Genomic DNA, 27061 nt, shown 5'->3' on the forward strand with positions numbered 1-27061 from the left:
CGAAATCACACAATTATAGAAATGGCAAACAGACCAGTGGTTTGTTGGGGCTAAGGAGAGGTGTGGTGAGAGAAAGTGGGTAGAGGTATAAAAGGCCGACGTGAAGGGTTCTTGTGATGATGAAAATGGTCCAACTCTTGACTGTATCAATGCCAATATTGTGGTGTTGATATTGTTTGTACTGTAGTTTTGCAAGACGTAACAACTGGAGAAAAGTGGGGGGAAACTACACAGGATCTCTGTACCATTTCTCACAACTGCATGCAAACCTACAATTACGTCAAAATTAAAAGTTTAACTGAAAAGATTCAACTGTTTAAAGGCAAAAATATCTCTTGGGGCGCCTGGGTGGCGCAGTCGGTTAAGCGTCCGACTTCAGCCAGGTCACGATCTCGCGGTCCGGGAGTTCGAGCCCCGCGTCGGGCTCTGGGCTGATGGCTCGGAGCCTGGAGCCTGTTTCCGATTCTGTGTCTCCCTCTCTCTCTGCCCCTCCCCCGTTCATGCTCTGTCTCTCTCTGTCCCAAAAATAAATTAAAAAAAAAAAAAAAAAAAAAAAGTTGAAAAAAAAAAAAAAGGCAAAAATAATTATGGGGAGCCTGAGTGGCTCAATCGGTTAAGCGTCTGACTTCAGCTCAGGTCATGATCTCACGGTTCGTGCGTTCGAGCCCCGTGTCGGGCTCTGTGCTGACAGCTCAGAGCCTGGAGCCTGCTGCAGATTCTGTGTCTCTCTCTGCCCCTCTCTCTGCCCCTCCCCTGCTCAAGCTCTGTTTCTCTCTCTCCCTCTCTCTCAAAAATAAACATTAAAAAATTTTGAAAAATAAAAGCAAAAATAATTATAATGTAGCATGAGGTTATGTATACATGTCAAAATAAAGTATGACAATATTACAAAAGGGGAAATAGAAGTAGACTATTGTAAGGTTTTTTATACTTTGCAAAGTGGTATAATGATTAAAAGTAGAATGTAATAGGTTAAAAAAGTACTTTATAAACTCTAAAGTAACCATAAATAAATGAAAGGACATAGCTTAAAAATGGTATATATAAATGGAATCATAAAATACTTAGTTTCATCAAAAGGTAGGAAAACAGGGAAAAAACGGATAAAACTCAAAGCAATAGATAAATCCACAATTGCGTTTGAAGGTGTTAACCTTCTTCTTCTCTCAATAACTGACAGAACAAGTAGAAAATACATAAAGATGCAGGCGATTTAAACACTATCAACTGGTTGATCTAATTGACCCTTCTAGAATATTCCACCCAATCGTGGCAGAATACACATACGCACACTTTTCAACAGCGCATGGAACATTTACCAAGACAGACCCGATTCGGAGCCACAACACAAGTTCCCATCAATGTACAAGACTGAAATCCTATGCTGATAATGTCAAGATTGCTGGTTTGACATTTAGCAGGTGGTGGTTGAAGTCCTGTTTACCAAGATGGGGAACATAGGAGGAAGGTCTCTAGGATGGGCATGAGAGGGGAAGGGCGAGTCTGGTTTGGGGAAAGGCCGAGTTTGAGATGCCTGTGAGACAGCTGGTGAAGATGTCCAGAAGGCGTTAGGAAATAATGGACGTTTCGACAGGGACGTGGATAACTGCTTTCAGGGAAGACATAGAGGAAAGATGGAAATGGAACCCCAGGAGAAGCCAGCACTTCAGAAGTGCTCAGAGGAAGAAGCAGACCCAAAACTGGTGGGGGGGGGGCGGGGGGTGAGGAGGAGAGGGAATTTTGAGAAGGAAGAAATGGTTGACAGAGTCAAATGCCACAGAGAGGTCTAGTATCGTGCCGGCTAAAAACTCCCCGTGGATTCCATGGATTTAGCAACTGGGGGTCACGGTCGCTCTAATAGTGTTTCACCTCTACCAGTTAATCTGGCTTCCCGCGTAAAGGGGATAATCCCACTCAGCTCACTGAGTTATTGCGAGAATTGAATTGAATACCAGATGTGGCAGCATCCGGGAGAGCACCCGGGACAAAGCAGGCACTCAATAAATCTGATCACAGGGTTTCTTCTGGGAGGAGACGGCAATGGCAGGATGATGCCAGGGATCCTTGAGAAGAGCTCTACTGGTCGGCGTCCAGTTTCCGAGGGTAAAGATCTCGTCAGTACTGAGGATGTAGTGAGTACTCAATAAGCAGTAGCCATTGTTTCTATGGGCTGTATCACAAGAGCCACCCTTCCGGCAGTAGAGGAACCTGCTGCTGCAAAGTGGAGAGACGGGCGTCTCTACCGCTATGGTTGGGACCCTCGTACCAGCCCGTTGACAGGTTTCACCTTAGGTGATGCTTAACATGGCTTAGATGCCAGCCCACTCGAGAGAGTGATACAAATGGCAGGCCTATGTCCCTAGTCCCAACTTTGTCACCCCCGAACACTAGGATCCTGAAACCACGGGTTGAGACCTTAAGTCCTGGGGAAGGCAAAGTGCCAAGGTACTTACGAGGAAAGTGACCTTCCAGCACTTCACTCTGCTCATCTGGAAGATGATTTCCTGGGTCTGGTTATCAGGCAGGGTTATGCAGCAGCTGATCTCATCATTGCCGACAGAAAGGACGGCCCCACAGCCCGGTTCCGGGTAGTCACAGGTACAGGGATCCAGCTGCAGGTATCCATAGTGCCGTACCTCTTGGGACAGCTCCAAAAACTGCGCGGGGTGGGCGGGGGCAGGTGGGAAGAAGCAAAAGACGACTTGAAAAAGGGAACAGCCTCATGCCGGAAGCTACTGCCATTCTAGGAGCACACATGGGACGGAGTCGCCGTGAAAGCGCCTTTTTTTCTGGATGATACAAATGAAGACGGTGTCCCTTGTGCTCCCTGACATAATAAGGCCTGGGGAAGTTCACGGTGTGTCCCGCCAGGGCTGGGACCATTTCTGCCTCATTCACCATTGTGTCTCTTCTGTTGCAGTGCTCGGTACATAGTGGGAGTGAAAATATTCAGGGAGTGAACGATGAATGGAGACGAATAGAGTGAACCAAATGAAGGAGTAGATATGATTCTATCTCAGCAGGTTACAACAGCAAAATACACATCGAGCCCCGCTTCAGGCTCTGGGCTGATGGCTCGGAGCCTGGAGCCTGTTTCCGATTCTGTGTCTCCCTCTCTCTCTGCCCCTCCCCCGTTCATGCTCTGTCTCTCTCTGTCCCCAAAATAAATAAATGTTGAAAAAAAAAAACCCAGCAAAATACACAAAAAGTGCATATTTAAAATGCTGTTGGGGCACCTGGCTGGCTCAGTGCATACAGCATGTGATTCCTGATCTCAGGGTCTTGAGTTCAAGCCCCATGTTGGGTGTGGAGCCTCCTTAAAAATTTTTTTTGTTTGTTTTTAACTAAGCTGAGGTCTATGTAGGAAGAACGTAGTTAGTTTTTACAGTCTGCTCCATATGATGAATATATGAATTGTCAGAGGAAGAGATTTTGCGAATGGCAATGAAATGAGAGAGTGAGTCTGCTTTCTAAGTAGGGTTACAGACAGCCCCAAAGTGTCAAGGGAACACCTTTATGTGACTTTTAAGGTTTAGCTTTCCCTCTGCTTCTGACTTGGCTTAAGGACAGAGGATAGTTGCAGGTCACAAGTGTGGTCCAGGCACCCTGTCCTGACAACATCTATTCCTAGGACTTTTCATTTTTGTAACAAAGTGTTATTATTAACCACTGCTTTTAACTAAGCTGATATTAGCTCGGGGACCTCTCTCGATCTTGTTCTTCCAGCTTTCGCCAGGGTCCTGCCTGATGTTGTGCAAGACGCTCGCTCAGAAAAAGCAGTTCTCACTTTAACACGTCGTCAAAGAAGAAAGAAGATCACTCAGTGACAACCTGGCACTTTCCAGATCCTTTTTTGAAGGGGGGCCAAGTCCCTTCAAGGACCACATGAAGCACTCTCTGATAAGGTGAAATGTGCTGAGACATGAGCAGTGAGGGATAGCTGACTGTTCATACGAGGTAGGAGACATACTTGAGGCTCCTGTCCCTTCCAGCCACACGTCCTCATACCAGCTCATCGTGCTTCATTTATTTGACTTAGAAGCTGCATGAAGTTGCCAGGCCTCCTCCCCTTGGGTCAGTGGGAAACATCAGAAATGACAGGTCCTGAGTAGATGCACTGCGTGCGGGGGTGGGGCGGGGGCGGAGTTATCTTGCCACAGAGCAGAAAGAGTAGTTTCAAGCTCTTGCTACAATAGTTTCTTCTTTATTATATGATACAAGCCCTTATTGCTTGGTAACACCTTTAAAAACTTTTTTTTATAATCGGCTCTTGGCTGCGATCTTCTAAAAGAGCGTCAGTATTTAAAAGTTAAGCTCTACAGGGCGCCTGGGTGGCTCTGTTGGTCAAGCATCCGATTTCGGCTCAGGTCATGATCTCCTGGTTACTGAGTCTGAGCCTCTTGTCAGGCTCTACGCTGACAGCGTGGAGCCTGCTTAGGATTCTCTCTCTCTCCCTCTCTCTCCTTCTCTCCCTCCCTCCCTCTTTCAAAATAAATAAACATTCAAAAAATAATAACAGTTAAGCTCCATTTCTGTAGAAAGTCAGTGATGAATACGTCAGCCATTCAAAAGCTTGTTGGGATTTGTCATTCGAGAAGCAGGTAATGTTACTGACCTTATGAAAACTAAGAGAAATCTGCAAGGATTAGTTTTTTTTTTTAAAGAAAATTAGTTTCTTTAAGAAACTTACACCTGGAAAACGTAATTTAACATACGTAACTGCAGGGGCGCCTGGGTGGCACAGTCGGTTAAGTGTCCGACTTCAGCCAGGTCACGATCTCACGGTCCGTGGGTTCGAGCCCCGCGTCGGGCTCTGGGCTGATGGCTCAGAGCCTGGAGCCTGTTTCCGATTCTGTGTCTCCCTCTCTCTCTGCCCCTCCCCCGTTCATGCTCTGTCTCTCTCTGTCCCCAAAATAAAAATAAACGTTGAAAAAAAAAATTAAAAAAAAAAAAATACGTAACTGCAGAAGGTATGTCCACATGTTTTCATTTAGATCGAGGGTTGGCAAACTTTCCTGTAAACAGCCACATAGTAAACATTTTCAGTTTTGTGGGTATACAGTGTCCACTGTAACTACTTGCCTCTACAATTCTAGCACAAGCAGCAGGTTTAGACAGTACAAAAGTGAATGAGCATGGCTGTGTGCCAATAAAACTTCATTTACAAAAACAGTGGTCCGTGGGCTGTAGTTAGCCTATGATTTAGATCAACGAATTCCTCCCTTAAATTAATTCCACTCATTTGCAACTTCAGCTTTTCTTGCACATGTACATAAAGTAAAGCAACAGTTGTTACCATGATGGCTCTATTAGCAGGAGAAGAACATCACAAACACTTAAATAATGCCACCTTGACGTCAGTATCCTTAGATGCTTCAAGAGAGTATCGGTTAAATTCATTTGCATCATGGTTCAGATTTTTGCATCTGATTCATACACTCAAAGGAAACTTGTTATTTTTTTATTAAAAAAACCTGTTAATGTTTTTATTTATTTTTGAGAGAGAGAGAGACAGAGCACAAGCGGGGGAGGGGCAGAGAGAGAGAGGGAGACACAGAACCCGAAGCAGGCTCCAGGCTCTGAGCTGTCAGCACAGAGCCTGATGCAGGGCTCAAACCCATGAATTGTGAGATCATGACCTGAGCCAAAGTCAGATGCTCAACCTACTGAGCCACCCAGGTGCCCCGCTCAAAGTAAAGTTTTTTTCAAGATGACTATGACAGAAAATATAGTAAAATCAGGTAAAACACTCATCATAGACGTAAAATGTGTTTTGTGTCAAAAATACGAATACAGATTTTGGTAGAGTATAGCACATGGTAAGCACGATATTCCTACTAAATCGTTAAATCAAAAAGTTGATGGAACAGGAATGAATCTCAGTTAGAATCTCTAACTGTATCCAAAGTAGCTGACATATCCAATTATATCCAAATAATCTATCCTTCAAAATAAACACTGTAATTGTCAAAATTTACAAATACACAGAGAAACTGAACTCCAAACTTTTTGTGACAAAGCTGAGGTGGAATGCCAAGGAAGGAAAATATTATATCGTGGAAGTATATGCTTTTTCCTTTTTTTTTATTTCTTTTCCTGCCTGTCAGTAAAATTCTCAAAATATCTGAGCTTTTGAAGAATTACTTTCTATAGCAATGTGGGTATAAATGAGTCCTCTAAATTTTAGTTGCACTTTGTTTGCACTCAGTGAGTGAATGTTGGCAAAGCCTAGAGAATAAAGAAGACAACACAATGAAGCAGGGTCCATTTCTTCTGTTAAAATATGCCCTGTTTGTCAGACTCGTCTCACTGCTTGGGGACAGGGGGGAGTGTAAGTTGGTACCATCTTTATGGAAGCTTTAAACACAGACTGTTAGAAATATATTCTAAGGAATAATGGAGCATGTACTCAAAGACAGAGGATGGGGCGCCTGGGTGGCTCAGTCGGTTGGGCGGCCGACTTCGGCTCAGGTCACGATCTCACACTCTGTGAGTTCGAGCCCCGCGTCGGGCTCTGTGCTGACCGCTCAGAGCCTGGAGCCTGTTTCCGATTCTGTGTCTCCCTCTCTCTCTGACCCTCCCCCGTTCATGCTCTGTCTCTCTCTGTCTCAAAAATAAATAAACGTTAAAAAAAAAAATTAAAAAAAAAAAAAAAAAGACAGAGGATGCCGGCCGCAGTGCTCAGGGACATTCAGCCAGGAACTGTACCAGGTGTTGGGAACACATAGGGTCTGTTTAAATTAGACACAGTCCTGGGCCTCATGGCGCTCACTGCCAAAGTGATTTATAGCAGCAAACACTGGAAATAACTTGATTTCCAATAATAAGAAATTGGTTAGCTAAATGACAACTATAAAACTCAATACGCTGTGGTCATTAAAAAGAATGCTGAGGGTCTATATTAACTTGGCAGAGGTTCACCACAATATATCGTCTGTGCTTTTCAGAATCTTTAAAGAATAGAATCAGAAAAATTAATGATGGTGTTCTCGTTTTTTTAAAAGACCCCCATGTTTAGCGGTTGATGGGTTTACAAATTAAGAAACAGCTCAATTCTGATATGTTTCTTTAACTCCCCTCCAAGGGATTTCTCTTGGTGCAATATTTGATCACCTTTGTTTGGTTGTCTTCTTTCTGGAGAGCCTCTAATTTCTGCCTCTGCGCCTGTGTGGGTTTGGCCCATTCTTGTTCAATGTCCTGTAGTGCCTTAAAGCGACAGAAGTTGTAAGATTAGCAACCTTAGCAGAAGTGAGCTAATCTGACGAAAACACACTCATGTATGAAAGGCTATAAAAACAGAGCCAAGTGGACATATATAAGGATTAGCATGTTATAGAGCTGACTGTTAAATTAGTGGGTGGAGGAAGAGATTGTTCAATGGTTTGGGGACAGCTGGCCACACTTGGGAGAGAAAATGAAGTTAGCCTCTTTCCCCACACCACCCAATCAAACAAATCCAGATAAAGATTTAAATGTTTAAAAAAAAAAAGATTCAGGAAAAGAAATCTGATGCTGAGGTAAGGATTATATTTTTAAGATACAGAATCAAAGTGTCATAATAAAGGAAAATATAATTACATGAAAATATAAAACTTCTATGCATAGAAACCATCAAGAACAAAACTAAGAAGCAAATGGCAAACCAGAGAATATGACCGCATCATATGTGGAAAAGAGTTGATATTTATATAAAGCAATAGGAAAAATGTAAATATCCCCAACAAGAAAATGGACAAAGAATATGAATCGGCAATTGACAAAAAGGAATACCAAATTCCAAATCTATATTCAACCTCACTAGTAATCGGTAATTTTTTTTTTTTTTTGCCTCTCAACTTGGCAAAGACTAAAAATATATATATGTAATATTCAGGGCTGGCAAAGATTTGGGGAAACCGGAAATTCCATGTAGAGCCGATGGGATTTAAATTGGTACGATTAGCCTGTGTTGCTTTTATTTATCAGGCTTTCAGAAAGTTTTCCATTGGTCTTCAGTTAGCCTGTTAAGCCCTCAAGAGAAAACCTTGAGTCCTTCCCCTCAGTGTATCTTGTCCAAGGTCTTACATACAGCAAACATTTAATAATTCTTTGCCAATAGTCAGGCACTCATTTATACCTTGGTCTGAATGTAAGTCTTTGTGCTCCACTGGTTATGCCTGATCTCCATCAGGAGAATGAAAAGATGAGTAAAGTTTTGATTTTGCTGTTTAGGTTGGGGGACAAGGAAATGGGTTTAGAGAAGAGAAAGAAAAATAACAAATATTCGTTGAGAACCTGTTTTAGATAGGTTCTCTCAGCTTTGCAAATTGTCTGTGGGATAGGAACATTCCCCTCATCCTATAGATGGGTAAATTGAGGTCCAGAGAGGTTATGGCTTTCGAGACAACCCAGCAATAAGTGGCACGAGTTGGGTTAAAACCCTGATTTGGCGACTGTACCCTCGTCTCTATGCCCAAGCTACTGAATTCTGAGTGTGTAGGTGGCTACGCACACCAAGACTTACCCCTCGTCACCAACTAGTCTCAAAACTGGACCTAGACACCTAGAACCTTTCCTTTCCTGAATTCTGCTTGATGTTAGAGCCCTGTAAGGACTCGGCAGTGTTATCACTCGGCAGTGATATCAAAGAGAAAGTATAGCTAAATAAGGTAAACAACAATCACGACAGTAAGTACTAGCTGAAGATATGTCATTTGCCATTAGGGGACCTGGGACTCTCAGATACAGAGATTTAAATGTCCTGCATCAGCAGGAACAGAACTGCTTTTGTTTCACTACCTTTGAAAAGATTTGACCCTGATTATGGGCTCGCGAGTCATCGAATACATCACATACAGTACCTCACTCTAACCATGAGAGAGTCCAACTCAGACGAATGGCTCTACTCAGTTCTATGGCTCCCCAAAGACTGGCTGCTGGAGACTTATGTAGAACCTATTTTTAAAAATCGAGTGAAATCACCTAAGCCATGGGTTTCATGAGCTTCAATCACACATGCCCCAGCACCCCCTGCAGAGGGTACAGCAGTGAGAAGTGGGGAGCAAGGCATGTACCGGGCTCTCGCTGGCTGAGGCATGGCACAGCTAGGCCAAGGCTGTGTGAGTAGACCGGGCCATGTGCAAGGGCACCAGGCTGTGACGGTCTGGGGAAGCTAACGGTCAGCCCATGTTCCCTTCACCAAGCCATGAGCCCCATTACGGGGTTAGCCTGCCTAGAGCAAGGGACACCTTGTTCTAATTTGCACAAAGTTACCACATAGGCCAGTGGTGCTGACATGCAGGCCCAGAACCGACGAAGCCTCGGTATTTTTTAGAAAACCCAGACATTTATACTTTTATATACCACCTTCCATTTTGTTAATACTACTCAAATTTAAAATAAAAGAAGGGAAACAGTGTGGGAGTCCAATTGGCTCCTGGGACATCCACCCATGGGGCACAGCTGCTTTAGAACAATCAAAAGCGTTTCCCTTAATAATTATGATGGCACTGTTGTTTATCAGAAGAACTCATAAGAACTTTCTGCATTAATTTTTTTAAAGGATGATTGCTTCTCACATATTCACATATCCTAAGCTCCCAGGACGGTCTCTGCCCTGGGCCATTCAGAGTCTAGTTAGGCAAATACATATGTAAATGATATTTACATGGCTGGGTGAGTAGCACCCTTAATGGAGGGTACAAACAAGTACTCAGGAGCAGAGAGGGAGGAAGGCATTTTCTTTCGAGGGACCTGAGAAAAGTTTCCCCCAAAGAGGCAGCAGTTACGGTCCTGACTCCCCGGAGCTGACTTCTCGGTACCCCCACTTGGATTCAGTAATAACAACGGTGATGATAATGGCACAGATAATCATAACATCAACTATAATTTTTTGAAGACTTTGCAAGCGAAGAACTGTGGTTTGAAGAACAGTCTAGTAAAGCTGAGAGAAAACTTAGAAACCATTCCTTCCATCTAATCGCTTAACAGGGGGACATTGTAGTTCAAATTTCGGAAGGGTGAAGCGGCAGGCCCGAGGTCACACAGAGAGACAGCCAGTGACACAGCAAGGGACAGAATGCATTTTCAAAACTGCTATTCGTGCGCTTTTCATGAAGCCATCTTTTTTCCCAGCTATCAGCAGAGGAAACACCGTCCATTTCTCTCTGGTTTACAACTCCTCGTTGAAGACAGATACGATGCCTACGGTGATGCTGGGGGTTCCTACTTCTCATCACCAGGCCAGAAAGACTATTTCCCACCAGAACAATATCAGAATTAGGTGATGCATCCTCCACCAAGGACGGGATATCAAACAGACCAGATGCAACCAATAATGCACTATAATAGCAAGGGTGCGACGGCGATGAGCCTCGGTAAATGTGTAAAATGGTAAAGTATGGTCCCATTCACACAACATGATTTTAATTACACTCAGCATGATTATACATGGGTCCAAGTATGACGAGAAATGAACTCAAAACTGGCCATGAAACTACAATGGTGACCATTGCACATCCAATATGTGATGTTTTGATTTGGCTCCTTAGAATTTCGGAGAGCTTTGAGAAGATGATGGATTGCCTTGGCCTGTTAAAAAGTCACATAAGGAGAAATGGGCAGTTAGGCTGTGACTCCTTATCTGACATGCTGGCTGCTGGGCTCCCTGTGACTGCTCGGTCACCCACCCAGGTGCTTTGCCCTGTGCTGAAAAAGCCAAGGTCCCTGCATGGGGCTGGTGGTCTAGTGGGGGAGATATAGACACAAGTGATGCTCTAGCTTGTCCAATTGAAGACCTCCTTGATTCTGATATCATGATTTTGTGAGACACTAAGGAAAAACACTGCCAGTTAAGTTATGACACAGGGCCTTGTGATAGTTGTGCACGGTGCGTGAACCGGCCATGCCGACCTTCCCCGGCTGGTCATTGCTTTTATTTCTTCTGAGGCATTTGGTGATTCCTCTGGCCTTTAGCTGTTCTTCTTGGCCTGTGCCAGGCAGTCTTTTTGCATAGAGCTTAGTGAAAAACTGAGCAGTTTCCTCTCCCTGGGCACGTAAAGCCCCTGGTGGTTGCTTTATAAGAAAATTTGGAAGTGTGGTCATTTCTGGCTTTATGAATATAAAGGGGAAAACTGCCACTCTGTCTTTGCCTCTCTGTGTAAGTGATAACTCCCATTCCATGAAGAATCATAGTGTATGTAGTGGCAGGGGGCTGGTGAGGCAGGAGAACTGAGGTGGGGGGTAAATGGAGAGGTATCACAGAGGCAGCAACTGTGACCGCCCCACCACGTAGCAGAACCTTCGCCACTGAATCAGGGAAGGGAAAGGAGGCCAGGGGTGCCTGGGTGGCTCAGTCAGTTAAGTGTCCGACTTTGGCTCAGGCCATGATCTTGAGGTTCGTGGGTTCGAGCCCCACGTCGGACTCTGTGCTGACAGCTCAGAGCCTGGAGCCTGCTTCGGATTCTGTGTCTCCCTCTGTCTGCCCCTCCCTGGCTCATACTCTGTTTCTCTCTCAAAAATAAATAAACCTTAAAAAAAAAAAAAAAAAAAAGGAGGCCAAACTCTCAATGTACTTTCTGGGGGTTAGGGGGTAGGGGTAGGCAGGACCACCAACGTAATCTGCAGGGCCTAATGCAAAATGAAAATGTGAGGTCTGTTGTTCCAAAATTAAGGATCAAGATGGCAACAGCAAAATATTAAACAATTGTGGGGTTCTTCTGAGCAGGCTATGTGCCCATGAAGCAGGCCCTGGAGGCAAGTATGCTACTCGTTGGCTCAGGTAAAAAGAAGATTATGCTAAAATGAGATGCGAACACATGTGGCTTTAGATTAGCAGGGACAACCTTTCTAGACTCAACCTTTCTAGACTCAACCTTTCTAGACTCAACCTTTCTAGACTCAACCTTTCTAGATTAGCAGGGACAACCTAGAAAACTCAGAGAGGTGGTTAAAATGGAGGTAGAATTTTTTTTCTTTCTAAATTCTATTTCTTAAAAAAAATTTTTTTACTGTAGTAAACTGTATATAGCATTTGTCGTTTTCACCACTTTTTTATTTAAAAAATTTTTTAAATGCTTATTTTTTGAGAGAGAGAGAGAGAGAGAAAGAGAGAGAGAGAGAGACAGTGTGAGTGGGGGAGGAGCAGAGAGCGGGAGGGAGACACAGAATCCAAAGCAGGCTCCAGGCTCCGAGCTGTCAGCACAGAGCCCGACGTGGGGCTCGAACCCACGAACCGTGAGATCATGACCTGAGCCAAAGTCAGACGCTTAACTGAGCCACCCAGGCGCCCCTCATTTTAACCATTTTTAAGTGTACAATTCAGTGGCACTAAAAACATTCATAAAGTTGTGTAACCATGAACACTCTTATACCTACTTTTTTCGCATCCCTGACATCCCTAGCAAAAATTCTGTACCCATTAAACAGTAACTCCCTGCCACCTAGCCCCTAATAACTTCTATTGGACTTTCTGTCTCTGTGAATTTGCCTATTCTAGTTATGGAGGTAGAATTCTTAACTATCGCAATTTTTTTTTTTAATGGTTTCCGTCCCAAATGGTCAATAACACATGGTGTTTTGAGAGTCCTTGGTCACCCTTACCTGCATATGGATCAGATCTACGGCTGCTGTGCAGTCCATCAGCATGGAGTCGAGGGATGGGTCCATGTACCTGCGTAATTCAGGAGCATTAAGTTCATTCATATGACACGGCGATGGGCACACCTGGGAGCACATGCTCTCTGAGGTGGTGGCCCCCTATGCTTTAAACGAGCCCCCACTGGGGCACCTGGGTGGCTCGGTTGGGTGAGCATCTGACTTCGGCTCAGGTCATGATCTCACGGTTCATGAGTTTGAGCCCCGCGTTGGGCTCTCTGCTGTCAGCACTGAGCCTGCTTTGGGATCCTCTGTCCCCCTCTCTCTCTGCCCCTCCCCCCTCCTCTCTCAAAAATTAATAAACATTGGGGCGCCTGGGTGGCTCAGTCGGTTAAGCGTCCGACTTCGGCTCAGGTCACGATCTCACGGTCCGTGAGTTCGAGCCCCGCGTCGGGCTCTGTGCTGACAGCTCAGAGCCTGGAGCCCATTTCCGATTCTGTGTCTCCCTCTCTCTCTGCCCCTCCCCCGTTCATGTTCTGTCTCTCTCTGTCTCAAAAATAAATAAACGTTAAAAAAAAGTTTGAAAAAAAAATAATAAACATTAAAAAAATATTTAAACGAGCCCCCCTTTCTAACAGCCCTCTACTCACCTAGCTTTTTCTGTCTCCTACTTTCTTTACACTGTAAGCTCTTGTCTGGTGGGCTCTGAGAGTAAGGTGCCAAACAATATAGCTGTGGGAGAATGGCCCACAGCCCTGTTCACACTCGCCCCACTGTCGGGCCCCAAGTGCGCATGCCCTTTCCCCACGCCATAGTACCTGGTGTCGCTGTTGCCCCAAACCCACACCTGCATCACCACCCTGTACCCAGGCTGCTCTCATCTGTCACCCAAACTGTTCCCTTTGTCAGGCCCTCTGCGTCAGCCCTGTCCCCTCAATCCCAGGCTCTGCGTTCTAACCTGAGGGCTCTTTCTTGAGTAGCCTGTGGACTGTCGTGGTCCCAGGAGTTAGATCATTCATCTTGCTCCCTTCCACGGCCTGGCCCGTCAGGGGACACCTAGCTTTCATTTCCAGCTCCGTCTCTTACCCACCTTCCTCCATCGCACTCGACATCCAACCGTGTTTTCTCTCCTCTCCTCTGCCTGGAAGACCAGTGCCCTTACCAGCTTCTGTCCCTGCCTCATCTGCCTCTCCTGGGCTCCTCGTGTCCCCCCTCCAGTCCCCATGGTTTCCACTTCATCCTCTATGCTTCCTTAGCACTCCAAAGTCATCCTGACCACTGCTCTCATCAAGTTGATCTTAGCGCCAGGTACACAGGGGCTGTGTCCTATTTGGACTTGCCACTCTGCAAAGTGACTTGCAAACAGCAGGGCTCCGTGTCTGTCTAATGGGCCCAGAATCGCCAGGCTAAACTGAAATCATAGTTCCTGTATGAGCACAGGAGCTGCTAAGAATTGATAGAAACAGTCCGGAAAGGGTGCACCACAGCTGGTCTAAACCAATCTGAGGGCAGAGGTAAGCCGAATCACTGCACTTACGAGAGTGTGGTTAAGAGACCAATGGGATTGGCATGGACTAGGAAAGGATGAAAATGGTACTTGAAGGTCACCTTCCTCCTGGGGGGCGGGGAGAAGCATGCGCAGTTATGTCCGATTTAGCTCATTTGCCCACGCGGCGTAGTCACCCTGTTCTCCGTGACTGACAATAGCAACTGTTGCATCTGAGCTAGAGGGCCCCCGGACCCAGCCCACTCTTGGGGCTCTGAGAGGCCAGGGCAGCCTCCCTCTGGTCTGGAAGGAACCGTACCATAATTGGAGAGGTGCACGAGAGAATTCACAGACAGAAAAATCCCTAAAACTCTGGCTAGTGTTTGCTGGAATGCCTCACCTGCTGGGAATCCCACAGCTCCCGGCAGCCAAGCTGGACTCCCTGCTCCCACTCAGACTTTTCCTGGACAGATGACCAGGTCCCTTCAGGATCCTACTCCAGGCTCTTCCCCTCGGGTGACCTGACCCTCAGCTCTAACAGCTGGAGTGGGGGCCTCCTTCCTTCCCAGTTCCCATTAGCAAAGGCCATCTGCCTGGATCCGAGATGCTGGTGTGTGAGTGACATTTTATCTTACGCTGATGATCTACTATATACCTATTTCTTTTTAAGTTGTATTTATTTATTTTGAGAGAGCAGGAGAAAGCGTGAGCACAGGAGGGGCAGAGAGAGAGGGAGGGAGAGAATCCCAAGCAGGCTCTGTACTGTCCGTGCAGAGCCCAACATCGGGTTCGATCTCAAGAACCACCAGATCATGACCTGAGCTGAAACCAAGAGTCAGAAGTTTAACCGACTGAGCCACCCAGGTGCCCATAGAATATACCTATTTAATGAAGACCTGGGCAAAACCCAATTACCAATTAAGGCTTCAAGGTAAGGGACAGAGTCCTCAGGTCTCCTTTGATCTCAAGTTCTCTGGAGAGTCCATGAGCAAAGCAGTCTAAGCCTCAGGGATTCCTGCTGTTATTGTTATTATAATTATTATTATCTTCAATATAACAGTAAGAAACAAGACCAAAATTTGTTGAGCATGTGGGATTACTTTATTTAACCCTCACACTAAACATATGAGCTAGACTCCTATTATTCCCGTTTTGCTGAGGCTTAGTGAGCTTGAGTAACTTGGCTAAGGTTATTCAGCTACCCAGTGAGTTGGTTGGGATTTAGACTCACATACTCTGACCCTAGGAACGACCATGCTCAGCCACTTGTTACACTAATCAGCTTCTAGAAGAACAGCTACTCTAGAAACACCTAGATGGAACTGCTAAGGGTTTTTCCTTTTCGCCTTTTTAGGGTTCCACTCCACAGATTTTGACAGTTTCTCAGAATACTTTTGGTTTTTTTGTTGTTTTTTTTTTAATTTTTTTTTCAACGTTTATTTATTTTATTTTTGGGACAGAGAGAGACAGAGCATGAACGGGGGAGGGGCGGAGAGAGAGGGAGACACAGGATCGGAAACAGGCTCCAGGCTCTGAGCCATCAGCCCAGAGCCCGATGCGGGGCTCGAACTCCCGGACCGTGAGATCGTGACCTGGCTGAAGTCGGACGCTTAACCGACTGCGCCACCCAGGAGCCCCATCAGAATACTTTTGAATAGCAGTAGATGAACTTCTAGCCCTGCCAGAAATGTCCTTCCAAAATTCAAAACCACAGACTGGCGCTGTAAACAAGGCATCATGAGGTCAAGATAACTACTATTCCTAGATTACAAAATGCCTTTCTTTAATACTCTCTGTGCTCAGATTACAGAATAGCTGGGCTGGGAGAGAGTAAACCAAAGAAGCAACCCAATACAGCCATGGTAATAAACACTGGAGACTACAGATTGTAGGATATATGTGGGGCGGGGTGGGATGGGAGAAGTGTCCTGCTTCTTGTTATTTTCTGTTCGTTCGCTTTCCATAGGGCTTCTTGTTTCTGGGGGAAAGGATAGTATTTTCTGCAAGGTGTTCAGTCAGTCTACGAACATGGCTGGCCCTGGTTTATACGCATTTGTTATTGGAATCCTTTAAGAATGTAAGCCAAATAGGGGCGCCTGGGTGGCGCAGTCGGTTAAGCGTCCGACTTCAGCCAGGTCACGATCTCGCGGTCCGTGAAGTTCGAGCCCCGCGTCGGGCTCTGGGCTGATGGCTCAGAGCCTGGAGCCTGTTTCCGATTCTGTGTCTCCCTCTCTCTCTGCCCCTTCCCCATTCATGCTCTGTCTCTCTCTGTCCCAAAAATAAATAAACGTTGAAAAAAAAATTTAAAAAAAAATAAAAAATAAAAAAATAAAAAAAGAATGTAAGCCAAATACTTAAGAGTTCAAATTCACTGCAAGTTGTCTGGGTCCACCCTTTGCCTTTAGGGAACACCACAGTGCAACAGATGAATTGCACCTATTTGTAATCATCAATAAATTCCTTCAATTAGTACAGTTGATAATCCATTCCAAAGCAAGCCCATGACCTGCCATTTCTCATAATTCCTGCTTTGATTCCCACCCCAACAGCACTTGCTTTTCAAGACTTACCTTCAGGGCCACCATCCTCGTGACAATATCCCTCAAGTACTTACTGGAGACCAGTGGGAGTTATCTTCAACATCCCATTCTTTAGGACAAATATTCTGGTTCATTCCCCACTCTCCCTTCTTTATTGCTTTCCTCTCAACCTTCCGCAAGCTCCTGGTCCCTCTCTAGCTGTTAGGTGGTGAGCTGATCCGGTGAGACCGACAAAATCTCAACGGGAACCGAAAACATCCTCAAATACCTACCATCACCGCAAATGCTTACCACTTCCGGAGTCCAACCTTGCAGTTTTCCATTCCAGCACTTCTGAGACTCACATAAGGGAGTTCAAAGTCCGCCAGTTTTTTCATGACTAGAGAAAGGGGAAAGGGAGTCTTCCTGGTTGAAACGGCACAAACAGTTTACATACAGAGGCTTCGAAATGAGAAAATAAAGCGTTGCCATTGGAAAGAATAAAATCACCCTGATCACATTCTCTCGCATTTGTATGTAATTTTTAACTTCCCGAAATTCATCCAAATGATAAATAGCATTTCACCCTCATAAAACAGCAGCACCGTTCGTAGAGGGTACTTTCCACTGCAATAGAGATGAAGAAACCGAGGTCCAGAGAGGTCTAGTGCCTTTGCCAGCACACCACAGATCTTAGTGGTGAAGCCAACACACAAACCCCTTAACTTCCCACTCAAAACCACTTCCCTGCAGCTTCTTGAGAACATGTGTAAATGGCATTCAGATAATTGATACCATTTCACAACTAAATAGCTTGTAATACCTAGAAATGCACTGTAGAGGAAAGCAAAAGCCATGTGGACCACACTGTCGTCTTTCACTAACTCCTTACGTTTTTTAAGAATCTGAGAACTTATTTATGGCATCCACATTTTATAGCAAACATTCCTTAACGAGGAGAAGTGATAGCGTGATGGGATGTCCTGACATCCGAAGTCCAGCACTCCAGAGGGAGGCCGGGGCATGGCTGGTGGCCAGCAGCCAGGCCATAAGGGTAAAGGTGAGACAGACATTAGGACTGGGACCAGGGCAGGCACAAGAGCAAGTGCAGTTACTGGTAAGGGCCTGACATCTTGCTCTGGTCCATGCTAGCTTTCTGGAGTGGCTCATCCCCAGCTCACCCTGAACACAGACACAACCGCCCATCCCCCAACTTTTGACCCAGGGACTACTGAGAACAGTAGTAGGGACCACGCATCGCCCCTACTCGGCGGTATCTCCTGCATCCCCTGGGCTGAGCACATGCCCACGCCTGCCCAACCCCATCTCCCGGCTGCCCTGCATTCCTTCTTTCCTTACCAGAGAGCTTGCCCTCTTTGCGAAACCGAATGAGAAAGAGGCCGAAGTAGCCCAAGAGCTCCTGACACAGTCCAATTTTGTGTGACACCACCTTGAGAAATAAACAAAGACAAGAAAAGGGTGGGGGGGTGGGGGGGGGGGAGTTGGGAGAGTGTCCGCCATGCTTACCACGATATGCAGAATTTGAAATTGCCTGTAGGGGCGCCTGGGTGGCTCAGTCGGTTGGGCGTCCGACTTCGGCTCAGGTCATGATCTCGCGGTCCGGGAGTTCGAGCCCCGCATCGGGCTCTGGGCTGACAGCTCAGAGCCTGGAGCCTGTCTCAGATTCTGTGTCTCCCTCTCTCTCTGCCCCTCCCCCGCTCATGCTCTGTCTCCCTCTGTCTCAAAAATAAATAAATGTTAAAAAAAAAAAAAGAAAAAGAAATTGCCTGTAAACATCAATAGAAAGTGCTTTAATGGGCTGCAGACATTAAAAGGAATCTTCTCCAGGGGCGCCTGTGCGGCTCAGTCGGTTAAGTGGCTGACTCTTGGTTTCGGCTCAGATCAAGATCTCGTGGTTTTGCGGGTTCGAGACCCGCATCGGGCTCTGTGCTGGCAGCTCAGAACCTGCTTAGGATTCTGTCTCCGTCTCTCTGTCTGCCCCTCCCCCACGTACGCTCGCTCTCGAAAATAAATAAATAAAAACTTTTAAAAAAAGGGAATCTTTTCTGAATCTAAAAATGATCACATTGATTTTAGAAAATTTACAAATCAAAAAAAATTAGAGTGAAGAAAATAAAAATCAGCTCCAACACTATGGACATGAACCTGGCCTCCGCTGAGGCTGGTTGTCCCACCTGGGACAGGGATGTATCTCCCAGATAGTTAGGTCGTTATAATCCACCGGAGGGCAGCAGCCATTCTCCACGAACACCTGTCCTTCTGTGATACCTGCCCCTGGGGCCCTCACCCCAATTTACCTTCCTGCGGGCTGGATTCTCAGAGAAGGGACGTTTCCCGCCAACTGGCTGCCATAGAAAAGTGTACAAGCTACTGGCCACCTTTGCCCGCCCCCCGCCCCGGCCCCCTTCTGTCTGGCGCCTCCTGTGACGGTCAAGTCTAATTTACACGCCATTTGCTCAGCGCAACCTCGGATCCCAGGCACAGGCTGCTTTCCTTTCCTATTCCTTCCTGACCTTTACATCAAACGGCTTTCATTTCAACACCCACGGTTTCATCTCTACCAGCGGGTCATGAGGCTGTAACGTCATAATGTTTTATATTCACTCACCTTTCCTTAGCAGGAATGTCCATGCTACCACAGATTCTCCCCTTCCTCACCCACCCCCGCCCCCCACTTAAGCCTGGGCTGCAGCGTGACTTCTTTGCTTGCACACTCTGAATTCACTAGATCACCTCTGCAACACTCGAGGATTTCACCTCCACAGCCAGGGGTGTGAGCTGATGCTTTAACCATGGCTCCGGGTTCTCAAGGTGGCAGTCGTACAAACACCAGGCTCCAAGGGGCACTTTTCTTGTCAGAGATCTGTAAATTGCCTCATGAGGCAGTCTTACAAGGTGCATGATACGAGTGGGTGTGCCCGGCATGGCTTTGAAAATAAGGAAGGGCCTGGGAATGTTTTACGACATTCACTCAAGGCGCATCCCCGTTCGCCTGCTTCCTATCTCACCCTTCCCCATGCCGTTGCAGACACCCCACACCAAACACAGCGCCCCTGTGTGTGCAAGGGTGAGTGTGTGCTGGTAAGTAACAGATTGCGAAGACATCTTTTCCTAGAGGATGAGCCACGTCCCTTCAGACTGATTACTCTCTTCTCGGATCCGTTCAGGGAAAACAGCAAGCTTACATGCTAGGGCAGATAAAGGAGTAGGGAAAAGAATGGAGAAGGCTTTTTCATTTATAAGGACATAAACACACATACCTTCTTTCGAGAGGAGTAAGCATGGACAAAAAAGAGACACAATGATATTGTCTTCTTAGCAAACGTTAAGGAGATTTCAAAACAGAAGCACCATCAGTAAAACCACGTTAGCACAAATGTGTAAAACCCCCAAAAGAGATTTTATCTTGTCGCTGGTCCTTAAGAAACCCAGCAGGATGGCAGGGAGGTGGAGGGTGGAGGAAAGTATGCTTGAGGAGATGTAAACAATGATTTTTTTAAGGTTTTTTGGGGGGGCGGGGAAAGAGAGAACAAGTGGAGGAGGGGTGGGGGGGGGGTTGGGTCGGGCAGAGGATCCAAAGCAGACTCTGGGCTGACAGCAGAGAGCCTGACGCAGGGCTTGACCCCACGAACCATGAGATCATGACCAGGGCCGAAGTCGGACATTTCACCGAGTCACCCAGGCGCCCCCCCCCCCCCGCAAAAATGATTCTCAATTACAAAATTTAAATTATATTTTTATGCAAGCTGGAGAATCTCCCAGCCCCTGGAAGAGAAGTCACCTGCCTGCCTGGCCAACTGCTCACTTTGGTACCTGCTCACCTCCAGGTAAACTTATTTGATGCTAATGATGTCAGTGTCTGGGGTTTGAATGCCTCACAAGTCAGTGTGATTAGAACAGGGAAGGTGTAATTGTCTGAGATCACGAACGTACATTGTTAAACTTCTCCTTGTTACGAGAGAAACTGAGCAAAAGAATGGTATTGTGGAACCATAGACTTACTGCCCTCCTCCTTCGCTATGTCAGCCTCCCACTGTGCAGGTCCTGGGAAGGCAATTTACGGAACCATGTTTTTGTGTTTGGGGGGCTTTGGGGGATAAATCCCCTGAGGCACTAAGCAGCAAGGGCCTTTGATGCTTTTTTAGAGATATCACTCTCGAAGCCAGGATAGAAGGTTGGCAAGACTGGAAGCAGGGACTAGTTTGGAGGCTGCTATCGAAATCTAGCTAAGAAATGAGGGCTCGAACGAGGATAAGGATGGAGAGGAGGAAATGGGGAGACAGGAATTATCAGGAGAAAGACTTGGGGTACAAGATTAGTAGGATTTGGGGGTCAGGGGGTGACGGAGGGGGACCCTAGGGTAACTTCTCAATGGATGGCCTCAGCAATGAGGTGGCTGCAGATCTCATTCAACGAGGCCAGCAATACAGGAGCCAAAAAAGGTTGTGTGCAGTGACCTTCGTAGGAAGGAAGGTCAAAAATGATCACTCTTGGGCAGAGCAAAGACCCCAGAGAAGGGATGTTTCCTAGCCTGGGGACAAAACTGCTCTTTGGAGGCCAGGAGGGCATGGGCCTTCTTGAACCTCCAGGCTGGAAAGAGCAGCCGTGTTTCAGGGAGGAGGCTCCCCCACCCCATGGTCTCAGGTAAAGGTGGGCTTGAGGGCTGGGAGCCCCACAGGGATGGCTCGTTTCCTACCTAGAAGGTGTCAGGTACCATGTCCCCAGCGCAAGAACATTCTGTCCTTGGGAAGGCCCGTAGAAACTTTCTCACTTCCACCTGTTTATAACTTTATATTTTCCCACACATACTTCTCTAGAGGATTAGAACTAACACCCTCCAGAGAAAAAGGACTTGGGAGCAGTATGCGGGTGTGAGAAGCTGGTGTTCCCTTGAAACCCAGGGTAGGAAGAAAAGGCCCCAGGGACAGAGCTGGTATTAGCCACATCTAAAGATGGGGCGGACAGTCTCTGTCTTGTCTTCAGAGTCCTCACAGAACCAGCTTAAACTCAGGTCTGGCCCTCTGGATGCAGAATTAGACCTGCTGGAGTTTTGGTTTCCTGTAGGACAGGAGGGACAATTACTCCAGCCTTCGAGAAATCTGCTGTCACTCTGCCAGAACCTGTCACCAGCCTACCTGGATACAGCCTGTTTCAGACTCATCTGGACTCCACTCCCCTTCCTGCTCCCAACCATGAGGGCATCCCATAATAAAGCACTTGGCATATCTCCAGGGCACATCTTTGGCTGAGTCCCAGAAAACTGACAGCCGTATTAGGAAGGGCCTAAAAGATGTCTGGGAAGTTGATGCCCACGGGGAGAGTAAAACCAAAGATGCCCGGGAGGATAAGTTGTAGCTCAGATTCCTTGGTCAGTCTCCCAGAAAATCCAGCCTCTCTACAGATACATCATCCAGAGTAAAATGATAGGCAGGAAGCTTCTGGAAGGTAACCTTATCCTAGTCCCTGCCCTCAAACAGAATGATTCCTGAATTCAGTTCTGGAGCTGGAGTTGAGACAAAGTTTACCTCTAGAACTCTTTCAGCAGTATCTGATGTTAGAATTTCGATTTGAATATTCCTTCCATCAGGCAGAAATATATCCAGAGCCGCTGTGTTGATCGTGATGCTAAATGTGTCCTGCAAGCAAAGGGAAAGCACAAGTGAGCCCCCCAGTCCCTTCAAGGGGGTACACGGAGCAGGAAAAGTCAGTAGCTTCCTCTACCTGGACCCTCAGGGCATACACTACCCAGAAACACACAGAGCTGACTGCAGAGATTTGGGGGATGGTGTTTTGATGGATGTGTTGGGGTGAGGAGGGGTGTGGAGGGGCCGAGACAAAGCAATGACATGCCGCTTGAATAATTTTCAAATAAACAACAAGGCATCCATTTTAGGAAAAAAAAAAAAAAAGCTTTTGATAAAATCATCCACCTGACCCTGGGGAATCTCAGATTTTAATTTTCACTTTGAATATTTCCAGGTATCCCTAAAAGTCCCATAAAAGTCTTCTGAATGAAGAAGGATGTCACTATCAGGTGAGTAAGCATCCACCTGAGGGCCAGCACTCCCAGCTCAGCCCTACTTTGCTAACATTTATGCATTCTGCAAGGAGATACCTATGTGCTAGAGACTACTGCAAATCTGGGGACCTGCGAAGCTCTTGGATGAAATGTTCTGGAATGTCAAGGACAGGCTAGAGACACTGGAAAGCCTTCAGAGTGGAGGAAAGTGTGAAGCTGGAGTTGATGTTCAGTGACCACAGAGCGGGGGACCCCAGGGGGAGGCACGGCCAGTGGCCGCTCAGCTGAGCCTCGCGGGGCAGTTGCATCTGGCAGAAGGCTGTTTTCAGCACCTCCCAAATGGGATGCTGTGGGTCCGCAGGACTGCCTCATCTCTGGGAGGCTGATTCAGGGCAGAGCCTCTCTCATCCCAACTCTACAACAGGATTAAACCCGAATGCACCAACGCATTCACTGTAGGCAAGGAGCTCGCTTCTCTCCTAGGCTTTGAGAATGGCAGTGGTTACGTATTCTCCTGGGGAGAACGGAGACGACAGTCACTCAAATCATTTTCTGTGTCCTAAGCCTACTATACAAGTCAGAATATTAGTAATACACAGGGGTGGAGGGTAATCTCCTCTTACTGCCAAGACAATGGGCACCCAGCCTAGGTTACCGCCTTCCTGGTACCAGGCGGGGAGAGAAGAACCAAATGACCAATTGTAAGATTGTTTGCAGATCACAGAATTGGGCTCAGGCAAGCTGACCAAGTGGGACCTTTCCCCTCAACAGGCAACACCTCCGTTTTCCTCACCCTCCCTACATCCACAGATAACATTTCAGGTTTTACAGGCTCCTGGGAGACTCAGCACAACTGCATTTGCCCAGGTACCTCAGCCGGCCAGTTACGTTAGCGACAGGCTCATTTTTCTTAATTGTGTTATCAAAGGGCAAGCTTTGTCTTTAAATTTTAACGACCCACCTGCCTCCCCCGCCCGCCGCCGCCCGCCATGTGTTATAATTACTAAGTTTCTATGATTCTGAATCTAAATACTTTAGAAGAGGAAATCTGCTATTTTCCAAATTCAAAGGGTTGCCCCCCCCATGTTTATGAATATCTACACATTTAGGCAGCATGTATACATAGTATATCATTTATGAATAAATATGCATATATTTATTATGTACAAATATATTGATAACGCGTGATACTCATAATTGTGCTCTGTGCCAACGGCTTCACATAGGGTAACTCATCTAACTCTCGTAGCAATGCCTTGAGACAGATACGCGTATTAATCCCCCTTCGTCAGATGAGTAAAAGTTCACGAAGGTTAAGTAACTTGCCGGAGGACACATTGCTGGGGAATGGCAGAGGCAGGATTCCAGACCAGCTCCACGTGACTCTAGGCCTGGGATCTAAATAAGGGACCCAAGAATTCCCAACAATAGGCCTCCCATCCAGCACTGCTATGGCGTCCCCTGAATGCCTGTGCTGAGACCCTCACCTCCAGTGCGATGGGATGCGCAGAAGGGGCCTCTGGGAAGTGATTAGAGCTGGACGAGGTTGTGTCCCTCGTGATGGAACTACTGCCCTTTTGAGAAGGGACAGCAGAGGGCCTGTTCTCTTTCCATGTGTACACAAAGAGGACGCAGATTTCTCATAGTTCCAGGAATTTCTATGAAGCCGCCCTGCATTTCATAATGTCCGATATAAATGGAATAACTCTAGCACTTTTTTGACTCTCAAAGTGTCCACATTTGGATAAGTCACATGACTACCATGTCGCCACCCTCTACACCAGCATGAGGTAACCATGGTATGCTGCCTCCCTCCGCATGCAATAGGTTTCTGTCTGTGTGACAGGAATTTGTCACTTTTCAAACAGTCCTGTGGCTCCTCCCTGTCAGAACTGGGCTCTGAATCAGCAAACGCGGGTCCTCTTACCAGGTTTTTCCTCCAAGAGTCTGGTGCCAGGACCGTCCGCTTCCCGGCATCCTTTGAGAATCACTCCAAGTTCTTCTACAAAATGTCAGAACCCCTGGTTTCCCTGCACCACAGCACAGGCCCTGAGCTCCCACACAACCTCAGGCCACACTTCCGTCACCTCTGTTTCCAGGGGACCTTTGGAAGATTTCCCTAGTTCCCCTGCAGTCATGATAACTAATTGATGATGAAACACAGCAGGGTCCCCAAGACTCCATATTTAGCTGAGATACAGGTAGTCAGGAGTAATGGGCTCCCCCAGAATAATTGCTGCAAATAGTCCCTTTCTAGGAATACCTTTGCTTAGATGTTGGTTCTTGTGTTCTGGGGCCTATAATCACAAACATCCCTTACCTCAGGGGAAAAACACTCACAAAATGAATGAAAAGAATTGTATTGCTTTTTGGTAAGATTCTAAGGGAAAGCCTAGCATTAATTTTTATTACCACAGTGCAACTCCCAACTCAGACCAAACTGCAGACTGGTAAGATAGCTAAATTACATAAACAGCTAAAATGAAATAAATGCATACCTTTATTAAATTCCTCCACAAAAGTGAGAAAGATTGGATTGGGAGAGCAGGTCAGATTATAGATGGCCCTGAAGTCAGACACTTGAGGATTTTATTAAAAAGGCAGGGGCGCCTGGGTGGCTCAGTCGGTTAAGCGGCCGACTTCAGCTCAGGTCACGATCTCGCCGTCCGTGAGTTCGAGCCCCGCGTCGGGCTCTGGGCTGATGGCTCAGAGCCTGGAGCCTGCTTCCGATTCTGTGTCTCCCTCTCTCTCTGCCCCTCCCCCATTCATGCTCTGTCTCTCTCTGTCTCAAAAATAAATAAACGTTAAAAAAAAAAAAAAAAAAAAAAAAAGAAAAAAAGAAAAAAAAAACCTGGAGAGGCTATTTGCCCCCGGTATTCCTCATTCCTTCTGCTCTAAAATAAGGGCGGTAATAGTGCCCGCCTCGCAGGGCTGCGGTCAAGATTCAAGGAAGCAACATGTGGAAGTTGGAATGGCACTCGCTGCAAACACTCAAGTGGCAGCTGTGTTGTTCTGTTATTGTCAGAAGAAATGAGGAGGAAGTTACGTACCTTTGATTAAAAGCAGTGCCAATAGATAAGATATAAAGGATTCAAGAAAATACTCAGGAAGATATTTTAACATTCACATCGAAGCAAGGAAGGTCTGAGTTGGGTCAATTTTACATCTTATACAATCTCTTGACTCTATCTACTTTTCTTCTCCGCTGCCAGCCCCTTAGACCCAACTCACACCTCTTCTCCCTCGGCTCCTGTGATGGCCTCCTTGCTTCCATTCTTACCCTACTACAAAGCACTCGCCACATGGAGCCAGAGAGGTATTTTAAAATGCAAATCTAAAAATGTCCTTCCCTCGCGTAAAACGCTCCAACGTCCTTGCGTTGTTCACAGAGGGCGGCCATGCTCGCCACTATACGACCCACGCTGGCCTTACACTGCCCACAGGACACTCCAGGGATAAACACAATTTCTCTCTACTCACACCGCTTCTGACGCTATCTGGAGTTAGGACAGACCCCACAGGTTAAGGGCTCCGTGCCACAAAACTTCCTCTCCCCGGTTTCAGGTGGCAGTCGCAAATCCAGGCCTCCCACACTTCTGGCCAACTGGCTAGAAATCAGGAGTACCCACAACACCCTCCTCAGGATTGGTAGTTTTCTAGAATGGCTCAGAGAACGCAGGAAAACTCCTTTTACCTACTATTGCCCACTTATTAGAAAGGAAACGACCCACAACCAGCCAAATGGAGGAGGTGCCTAGGGCAAGGTATGTGGAAAGGAGCACAGAGCTTCCATGCCCTTTCCAGGCACACCGAGCATGTTCACCAGCTCCAAAGCTCTCTAAACCCCACAGTTTAGGGACTTTTATGGAGACTTTATCACATAGGCTTCATCACGTGTGATTAACAACTCAATTTCCCTGTGCTTCTCCCCTGTAGACCAGGGGGTAGGGCTGGAAATCCCAACCCTGTAACTATGCTTTCCACCAATCCCCATCTTGAAGTGACCTAGGAGCCCCCAGCCACCAGTCTTCTCATTAGCACGCAACAAGACACAGTGATCTTTCCAGAGATTCGAGAGGCTTATAATATCGGAAGCTTTGTGTAAGGCACTCCGATTACCCCCAACACTCAAGAAATTACAAAGGTTTTGGGACGCCTAGGTGGCTCGGTTGATTAAGCGTCTGACTCTTGATTTTGGCTCAGGTCATGATCTCACGGTTTGTGAGATCAAGCCCCACGTCGGGCTCTGTGCTGTCAGCACACTGGGAAGATGAATCCCCATAATATTTGGCTTTGAAAACCATAGGGGCCTAACTTCATGAGTTCTTATCACCCGTGGGGCTTTTAACACCTGAAACTTTACAAATCAGCGGGCTTGGCTCTGGGGGAGTCAGAGGATGATGGAAACTAAATCCTGGCCCTTAAAGAAACAGCATAATATAC

The 27061-nt window shown here is 46.6% G+C and overlaps 1 protein-coding gene across 2 annotated transcripts in view; it reads right to left on the reverse strand.

Annotated features, from left to right (window-relative positions):
* Positions 1–27061, reverse strand: part of SNX31 (sorting nexin 31) — a 71297-nt gene that overhangs the window by 17808 nt on the left and 26428 nt on the right. Inside the window, exons 5-10 of one of the 2 annotated variants that reach the window (XM_004000021.3) lie at positions 22125–22235; positions 17938–18028; positions 16891–16978; positions 12580–12649; positions 7114–7206; positions 2454–2657 (exon numbers count right to left, since the gene is read on the reverse strand). In XM_004000021.3, coding sequence (XP_004000070.2) covers positions 2454–2657; positions 7114–7206; positions 12580–12649; positions 16891–16978; positions 17938–18028; positions 22125–22235 — 657 coding nt within the window. The remainder of the gene's footprint in view (positions 1–2453; positions 2658–7113; positions 7207–12579; positions 12650–16890; positions 16979–17937; positions 18029–22124; positions 22236–27061) is intronic. The other variant, XM_019822951.2, reaches the window with a different exon arrangement.

Source organism: Felis catus, chromosome F2, assembly GCF_018350175.1.
Source record: "Felis catus isolate Fca126 chromosome F2, F.catus_Fca126_mat1.0, whole genome shotgun sequence".
NCBI lineage: Eukaryota > Metazoa > Chordata > Mammalia > Carnivora > Felidae > Felis > Felis catus.